This window comes from Ruditapes philippinarum, unplaced genomic scaffold (genome assembly GCF_026571515.1).
Source record: "Ruditapes philippinarum isolate M1 unplaced genomic scaffold, ASM2657151v2 ctg391_1_1_1_1, whole genome shotgun sequence".
NCBI lineage: Eukaryota > Metazoa > Mollusca > Bivalvia > Venerida > Veneridae > Ruditapes > Ruditapes philippinarum.
In genome coordinates, this window is record NW_026855204.1 from 136,478 (window position 1) to 146,371 (window position 9,894).

The 9,894-nt window shown below is 29.9% G+C and overlaps 1 protein-coding gene across 1 annotated transcript; it reads left to right on the top strand.

Annotated features, from left to right (window-relative positions):
* Nucleotides 1-2,148: 2,148 nt before the first annotated feature.
* On the top strand, nucleotides 2,149-9,210 carry LOC132742483 (uncharacterized). Its single transcript, XM_060730922.1, has 6 exons — nucleotides 2,149-2,300; nucleotides 2,878-2,946; nucleotides 3,515-3,609; nucleotides 4,631-4,730; nucleotides 6,057-6,194; nucleotides 6,811-9,210. The coding sequence occupies exons 1-6, from the start codon at nucleotides 2,193-2,195 to the stop codon at nucleotides 7,048-7,050; spliced, it is 750 nt and encodes a 249-aa protein (XP_060586905.1). The 5' UTR covers nucleotides 2,149-2,192; the 3' UTR covers nucleotides 7,051-9,210.
* The last annotated feature ends 684 nt before the right edge of the window (nucleotides 9,211-9,894 follow it).

Below are 9,894 nucleotides of genomic sequence, written 5' to 3' on the forward strand. Positions count from 1 at the left end.
TAATTTTTTTTAAATTTTGAAAAAAACATGGTTTTTTCGAAAAATTTTGAAAGGGACTTTTAAAAGGGGGGACATGGTTTTCCTTTTTTTTGTTAAATTGGGGGGGCCCTTTTTGGCCCTTCCGGGTTAAAAAAAGGGTTTTGAAAAAAATAAAAGCTTTAATTTAATTTTAAAAAAAAAAAATTTCATCTGGTTTGGAAACATGAAATTTTAAGTTTTTTAACCCTTTTTAAATTATGGGGTTAAAAAAAAAAGGGGAATTTTTTCAGCCACACAAAACCCCCTTTTGGAAAAAATTTTTTATTTTTAAAGGGCAGGGAAATTTAATTTTGGTTTTTAAAAAAAATTTAAAATTTTTTTTCCAAATTCAAAAAAAGGCCGGAAAATTCCATTAATTTTTTAAAAAGGTGGGAAAACGTTAATTTGGGAATTTTAATTAATAAATTTTTTAAAAAAAAATTTTCCGGGAAAAATCAATGGAAAAAGGACGATTGGATTTTTTAAACAGAAAAATTTGTTTCTTATACCATTTTGGGGGATTGGAAATTTCAAAATACCCCGTTTTTTTCCAACCCAATTTTATTTTTGGGGGAAAGGGTTTTGGGGAATGAAAAAGGTTAAAAACCAGGCGGGGAACAATTTTCTTAAAAAAATTTAAAAATTTTTGGTTTTTTTTTTATAGGGTAAATTTTTATTCCCTTTTTTTTTGGGTTTTGTTTTTGAAAAAAAATTTTTAAAAGGTTTTTTTTTTAAAGAAAATTAGAAGTCAAAATAAACTTTAAAATTACTGGTTTTTCCTTTTCCCTTCAATTTTTTCCGCCCCCTTTTTTCATTTTAAAAAGGCTATTTTTCCAAAAATAGGGGGTAAATTATTATTTTTAAAAAAAAAAAACAAAAATTTTTGTTTTCCTTAAACTAAAAACATTTTTAAAAAAGGGGGATTCAGTAAAACCCCTTTTTCAAAAACTTTTTAAAGGAAAAATTTTGGGAAAATTATTTATTAAAAAATTTAAATATTCTTCCCAATTTAATTAATTAAAAATTTTTAAATTTTTTTCCCCAAAAAAAATTTTTTAAAGGAAAAAAAATTGGGTTTTATTTAATGGGTTCCCTAATTTTACCATAAATTTAAGCAAAAAAAATTTTTCCCTTAAAATTTAAATGTACTTTTTGAACAAAGAAAAATTTTTCTTTTTAAAGGTTTTTACAAAACCTTAAAAACAAAAATTTTTATTAAAATTTTAAACTCCCGGTTAAAAATGAAAGGGGTATTTTTTTTGGGTAATTTTTAATTTTTAAAATAAAATTTTAACAAATTGTGTGAGTTTTAAACATGCATTATTATTACACACTCATTTGGCATGTCGGATATCAAAATATGCCTGCCCTTTTTCGATTGAATCAAGTGTTGGTCATTGTTGGTAAAATGGGGGTTCAGGGGCAATAGCCCTCAATAGGATGTAGAGAAGCCTTACATATTTGCTCCTGTCTGGCTGATCAGCATTGTTAATAAGCATGCTATAGTTACATGAACTTTTGTTCTTTTCTACATACTGGTAAAGTGCATTTAACCCCAGTTTTAAGTGTTTAAGGTTAAGTGAATACTGATAAAAATGACAGTGAAAAAAGCTTTGTTTATTGTAATCTTATTAAGTTACACAGTGTCTATGCCAATGTCAGGAAAATAAACTTATATGACATGCATGCCAACCATTTCCAATGCTGTACCAATCTAGGTGTTTGGCTCATGACAATAATGCATTTTGGGAAAAAGGCACCTAGATAAAATTGGGAAGAAATATGTGGCATTTTGTAAATTTTAGTATTTTCAAAACATTAAAAACTAACATAAACATTACTTATAAGTTGTATTCATTGAAAATTCGTCCCCTGAGTGCAATAACCGATTAACTGCTATTAAATTTAGAAGGACTTATTCCGTTATTGCACAAGATATATATGATCATATAACCTGTCACTACATTTAAGGTACAAGTCAAGACATTTTAAATTTTTCTCAGAAAGAAACTTTTTTGTTGGGAATGTTTTTTTGAAATAGGGAATAAATGAGTTACAATGTATATTGCAGTGGGAATTGGGCCATATATCTACATTCATATACATTGTATATGCATGGATTAATTTTCACACAGTTAAAATTAGGAACATGTATCTCTATTTTGTAACAATTTATGAAAATTATTTCATTTTTCTTATATTGTGCATTTAAGCAAACAACATCTGCAGAGAAGAAAGTCGAAATATTATATGGCTCAAGAGGATTTTTCAATGCTAGCCAGGTAAAGATGATAATGGGTCATATTCTATTTTGCAGCTATAATGGTTATCATTTCTGAATATATTACATTACAATTGTTTGAACCATAATTTACTTATATATAAATTACTAAGATGGTCAGTTATCTAAAAAAAAAAAAAAAAACAGAATGTAAGAAATTGGCCTGTTGGTTAACATGTCTCTCTCCCAAAGGATCTTGAGTTCAACCTCTGCTGGGTTTATAACCATGTTTTATCATATGACACCTGTACTGGTTAGTTCCTGAGGAAACAGATTCTAGAATATACTTCAAATATATCAGGAAACAGATTCTAGAATATACTTCAAATATATATATGCTTCAAGATATATTATCACAATCAAGCTAAAATAAATATATCTTAAGACAAAATGAATATCAAAGTCAAAGTTTCATAAAAAACATAAAAAAAATGCAATATATTCTTAGAGACTTATATTGTTTTAAGCATGACAAGGCACTGTTATATTGGCCTTGTTATAAATTGAATAAAAAATTCCTTTCTGACATGGATATTTCTATACAGTGTAATCATAATGAACTTTGTTCCACTTTTCAGGCATCCACATTATTGTTCCTATATGCCAATCCAGCTGATAGAATCAGAGTGATCAAGATACTGGAACCTGTAAGAAATGTTCTGATATATGTGTGAAAAGTGTTTAAAGATTTTTTATTTTTCATTGTGAAAAAAAAATGTTTCAATTAGCAGATTTCCTTTCTTTAAATGTTAAAATCTCATTGTATTTCACTTACAAAGGAAAAAATCTGTAACTAGTTACTTATTGTAAGGTTCAACTGTTATAAAAATATTTAAGACTGACATTTTTTGAATTTTCAAATGTGAAAATGTTAGAAAATACATAACTATTTTGAAATCTGAAATGAAATGAAGGTATCATTTAGCTAAATTTTGCTTGGAGAAAGATGGTGTTTAAGAGTCCTTTCAAACATCGGTCACGGAGAGAGAGCACATTCTGTGTTAGCTGTAGCTACCTCAGAATTACCTATTTTTTAATATCTTATAAAGATAGGCTACTGTTTTTTGTGTTGGCAACATTTTAAACTTTCAGATAGCTATCTTTAGAAAATATTTTATTAATGATAGTGTGAAGTGTTTAAAGTATCTTGAGAAAATTTCTTACAAACGGTAACATCATATGTAAGTACATCATACATGTATGTAATATTTTCAGAGACTATGTCGTATGACATGCCAGGATGCTAGACTGATAATAGGTGCTGTAACTGTTCAAAATGATAAACTTATTGTACTAGATTGCATCAAAAGGTAAACTTTAATAAATTAAAATTATACAACTTAATTTTATAACTTTGCTTATTCTGACAAAATGCTACTTGAATAGAAAAGTTCTAGGCATCTTAATGGAAACATGTGGACGGTAGAGTGTCATTAGACCTTACACAAAGTACACTTTATGAAAATAGGGAAATTCTATTCAATTAAGGTAGTATTAGTTAAAAATGCATGCACATATAGAAATGTAAATTGAAACGAAAAATGTAAAAAATATTTTGTTATTCTGTGAATAAAATTGATATGCCAAAACAAACTTGACTTTTTATTATTCACTTGTGGAACATCAATTTATATATTTTGATAGTCATTGTCATTATTTGATGATGTTGTGAAAAAATTTATAACATTAAAGATGTTTAATATGTCCTTTTGCAATCATTTTCTTTTATAAGTTTCCAACAAACTAAAAGACATCCGGAAAGTTTACTCCTATGCACAATGTAGTTCAACATATTATTTATCAATTCTCTATTTATTAGCATGTTAGAATGGAAAAAGATATGAGCCGCGTTATGACAAAACCAATATAATGGGTTTGCGACCAGCATGGATCCAGACCAGCCTGCGCATCCGCGCATTCTGTTCAGGATCCATGCTGTTCGCTTACTAACACTATAACAAGTAGAGAAACTGATAGCGAACAGCATGGAGCCTGATCAGACTGCGCGGATGCGCAGGCTGGTCTGGATCCATGCTGGTCACAAACCCATTATGTTGGTTTTGTCATGACGCGGCTCATATTAATTTGTCTTGCATTGTAGTATGATAATGCACGGTTTATTGTTCAAATGCTTTGAAATTGATCACTCAGGTCTACCAACTTTCATGATTATATTTCTGTGCATTTTAACTCGGCCATGCATTATTTTACATCAACCACTCAAATTGATTTCTATTTCCTATGTAACATACATAGTCAAAGAGACTTTATATAAAATATAAAAATTTCATATCTTGGATATTTTTCTATTGTTGTCTTTGTTCCTTACAGAGTGCTCACAGACAGTCAGACGAAATTAGGTGAAGAATATATACTCAGTGCATTTCCATTTGAATGTGATAAATTAAAAGCAATGCATATTTTAAACACGGTAAGAAATTTTGATTTCTTCTATAAATCTACTGCAATGTCCCTATAAATTATGATTTTTGTGACAATTAGTCTTACTGCTCTGCTGGCAAACTAAATCCCTATATATATATATTTTATAAGCTCGACTATACGAAGTATATGGAGAGCTGTCCTACTCGCCCTGGCGGTGGCATCGGCGTCCACGTCCAGATTAAAGTTTTGGTGCAGTAAAATATTTTTCACTATAACTTTGTCATTTCTTAACGTATCAACTTCAAATATATGTTCCTTATCATCAACCACATCTTTTGTGACAATGTTTATAACTCTAGCGCCAATATTTTCAGATTTATCTCCCATTGAACTTAGAATTAACCTTAAAAAATACTATTTTTTACGGTTACTTCTTTATTTCTTTAGGGATAAACTTCATACTTCAAATATATGTTCCTTATCATCAACCACATCTTATGTGACAAGGTTCATAACTCTAGCACCAATATTTTCAGGTATATCTCCCCTTGAACTTAGAATTTTCCTTAAAAAATACTACTTTTTACTGTTACTTCTTTATTTCTAATGGCATCAACTTCATACTTCAAATATATGTACCTTATCATCATCCACATCTTATGTGACAAGGTTCATAACTCTTCCACCAATATTGTAAGAATTATCTCCCCATAAACTTAGATTTTTTTACTAGAAAAATGTTATTTCTTACTATGACTTTTTTTAGTTTTAAAGGTATCTACCTCAAACTTCAATACTTATTCCTATTATCAATTACATTTTATGTGACAATGTGTATAAGCAATATTTACAGATTTATCTCTCTTGGAACTAAGGATTTTCTTTACGAAATATTATAACTTCTTTACTTTTTAAGGCATCTACTTCAAATATATATTTCTTATCATTACACACATGTTGTGTGACAAGGTTCATAACTCTAGCAAGACTATTTCTAGAATTATTCCCCTTGATCTTGGAATTTATGTTAACAATGTTATTTTTTTACTATATTTAAAGCATAATTATACATAATTGATTTTTCTTTCATAGTTTTGTCTTCCTTACTGCGTCCAGTATTTTATTAGTCGAGCTTCGCTGTCTCCTGTGACAGCTCTTGTTAATAAAGCTGTTTGCTGTTTGCATTTAATTTTCAACCTATGGATTTGCCAAGTTTTGTATTTCAAATTTGGAACAGCCAACTAAGGTATAAAGGATTTCAATTAAAAATGCAGAAATTGAGATAACCAACAGTACAGAGTCAGACCAGCCTGCACTTCTTATTAATGATAAATTATTTTTAATGTTTAATTGTATTATGTATATTTGACAGGTGAGCTCATTTGTTGGGGAGAATGTTGCGGCTGGTGGTCACCAAGGTTACGCTGCCCTCGGAGGATTGTACACACAAGCAAGACCAATGGTTCCTCATCTATATGGTGATGTTAACTACCAAGCTCAACAAATACCTGTAAGTAAATCTGTGTAACAATTATATTACACATTCAATATTCATTGCATGTATATATTGTTCATTGAAAAAGCAAAGCAAACAAGCAGTGACGCATTCCGTGTCATGGGAAATTGAATGTGACATTTTTACCTAGAATGTTTTATCCATGAAGGCTGGAAAAACATATACCTGTGTATCAGGTGTATGGAAATTTACAGGTCCAGTGTCTGACTTTTCAAGGCTATGCATGTGAGTATCCATTATTTTGAAGTCAAGCTCTCAAGTCTAGACAGGTGCAACTGTATCATCCTTAAATACTGATGCATAAGTGTTTTGTTTAGGTTTGTTATGTCACTCTATGGTGTAATACTATATATTATTATAATAAAAAAACTGCAGAGAGGCAAAGATTTTGGGTTGTTTCTGAGAGGTGAAATTAAGTGTAAAAATGAAAGTTTGGAAAGATTTGATTCTGTTGATGAACCTGTTGTAAGGTTATTGGTCTACAGATGGTCACTCTGCAGGGGTTATACTGTACTATTTACACTTCGAACATAGTACTTGTTATAATTATTTGTATTTTATAAGAAATTTGGATTAAGAACTTGAATAAATGACTAATTTTTCATTTCAGGGGCAAGGTGCAGTTCAGATAGCTCCACAAGCTCAGCCAGGTGTGGTCCCTTCAATATATACGGGACACCCATCTTATGCCTACCCTCCCGACATGAGCTACATCAAAGATCGTGGTTACCCGGGCTCCGCTGAGCATCCAATCACTGAAGCTAATATAAAACCTTACCCCGCTGGAGCCCCACCCCTGTCATACCACAGTGGTGCCCCAAACCCGACCGGGTTCAAAACAATGGCATAAGAACCTTGTATGATCTAAAACTGGAGATAACACTTTCATTTCCATAACTTTTTTATGAATACAATTGGAAGAACATTAATTTTATATCACTCTTTAGATTTAGTTTCTTTTAATCTTTTGAATGGAATTTAAAATTCCAGTTTCGGTAATGTTTGTGAAGAAATGAAAACAGTATAAAAAAAAACTTCAAAGTTTTGTTTTTTTCTCTAAGACTTTAGTGGTTTTATTCCCAGTAAATGCAATGGTAATCAAATGTAATGCCAATACAGTATTTTTTTGCATAATAATCAAAATTGAAACAATTTATTAGATAAAGTATTGTGAAATGTTATCAGTATTATTGTTGTAGAAATTGTCTATTTATAAACCAGTATTACACCTGTTAAATTTATTCTTTATTTACCAAAATGGGTATTGTAGTTTTTTTTCTGTTAAGTTTAAAAATATTACTGAAATTAAGATTTGTTTGTTAAAGAAGATGTATATATATATGTATATAATTCTATTTTTTATAGCATTCATAGCTGCCAAGTTTCTATTATATTAACTCACATCATAGAAAAGAAATCTTATCATTCATTTTTTACATCTTAGCTTATTTAGGAATTTGTTTGGATTTTTTTACACACCTTTTAAACTTATATCAATGTTGTTTTTTATAGACTTTTACAAAGTAAAAATCATGGTGATATAAATATACATGTAGATATGAAAAGTTTATAACATAGATTTTTTTTAAAACACCCATTATGCCTCAGAAATGCTTTTAATTTTATTTCTCAAAAGCTTTTTAACTAAAATGGTGTCCCTTTTTGGTATCCAAAAAGTAACTCATTGGCCAAGTACCTGAACCATCTTTTTCATCTATTGCTGTTTGGCAATTCAAGTACAGTTATAGTGAATTAGTATTTTGTATGGAAGTTAAAATAATACATGCACTACTTTGGTTATATTTGGTACTTTAGCGTACGTATATAACAAACTTTTTTTACATTTATCGCAACGTTCTTCAGGTGATAAGTATCTAACATGCTCTGAAATCACTATTTTAATGTTATAAAATTCATAATTGCTCTTTCTAAAGAAGTAAAAATGTATTCATTTTTGAGGCATAATGTGCCTTTAACTTATACCAACAACTTGGGAACAGTATTATAAGACAAATAGTTGTAGTGTTGTTTTTTGTATTGTTATGGAGTGCAATTTAGACTGAAAGACATGACTTATGTGATATAATTTTGTTTTTGTGTTAAAAGATGCATTTTTGTATTATCTTTTTTTATGCTACAAAGAGTTTTATTAACTTGCACTGACGTGCTTTACAGGTTTTTTTTAATTGAGCCGTGTCACAACAAAACCAACATAATGCGTTTGCGACCAGCATGGATCCAGACCAGACTGCACAGGTGCGCAGGCTGGTCTTGATCCATGCTAATAGCAAACGCATTATGTTGGTTTTGTCGTGATGCAGCTCAATTTTTCTTTTTTAACTTACAAACGACTTGTTTCAAATATATTGATGCAATTCATTAATAATCTTTTTTCCGGTAGTCTAGGGTAGATAAAATATCATGTTTTACTATCAGTATTAACAATAAAGTTTAATAACATTAAAAATGATTGATTTTTAATTGAAATTATCTCGTGTAATGTTTACATTTTATTTTTTAAAGAAGTAAGCCAACTTCTGTTATACATGTATTTTATTTTTATTTAATTCCACCAGTTTTGCAACAGTTATCTTTTCAGAGGATGAAATGTTCATGACTTGGTAAAAACAACATCCCAGTATATGTATTTAGATTAATTTCCAATAGTGCTATCCTTCAAATTCAAGAGAAAGTAAATGAGAGGATGTTTGCAGTTTTAATACATGCATTATTGCAGTATTCAATAACTATTAAAAAGCAATATCAAAGTTAACCAAAAATTGAAATGACTTATTAACTCTAGATTTATATTTTATTAACTCTATTTGAATTTAATTGAATTGAATGCTTTAAATAACCGAATCATTTTAACATTTTACCTCTACTCTGATTATCTCCCCTATTAACACATGGATAGCACAGTTGATATCAATATTAATTAAGAGTGGTAAAAGAAATGGAAAAAGGCTCTGTATGGTTTGAAGTGCAAATTAAATTGTGCTAAATTTTACTTTGTTGTTTTTTATTTATTTTTGTGCCCCCACTTTAGTGGCGGGCATTTAGATTTACCCTTGTCCGTCCGTCCGTTCTCTTTTGTGTCGCACGTAACTCAAAAAGTATTTGACCTAGAGTCATGAAACTTCACAGGAATGTTGATCAGCATGGGTAGTTGTGCACCTGGGTATTTTCGTCTGGATATATTTAGTATTTTTAGAGTTATTGCCTTTGACTTTGTAAAAGTTTGCAATTTTCAACTTGTGTCGCATGTAACTCAAAAAGTATTTGACCTAGAGTCATGAAACTTTACAGGAATGTTGATCAGCATGTGTAGTTGTGCACCTGGATATTTTCGTCTGGATATTTTAAGTATATTTAGAGTTATTGCCTTTGACTTAGTAAAATTTTGCAATTTCAAACTTGTGTCGCATGTAACTCAAAAAGTATTTCACCTAGAGTCATGAAACTTTAAAAATCACAGGAATGTTGATCAGCATGTGTAGTTGTGCACCTGGGTATTTTTGTCTGGATATTTTTAGTATTTTTAGAGTTATTGCCCTTGACTTAGTAAAATTTTGCAATTTTAAACTTGTGTCGCATGTTACTCAAAAAGTATTTGACCTTGTCATGAAACCTTACAGGAATATTGATCAGCATGACTGTGTAGTGGTGCACCTGGGTATTATCGTGTGGATTT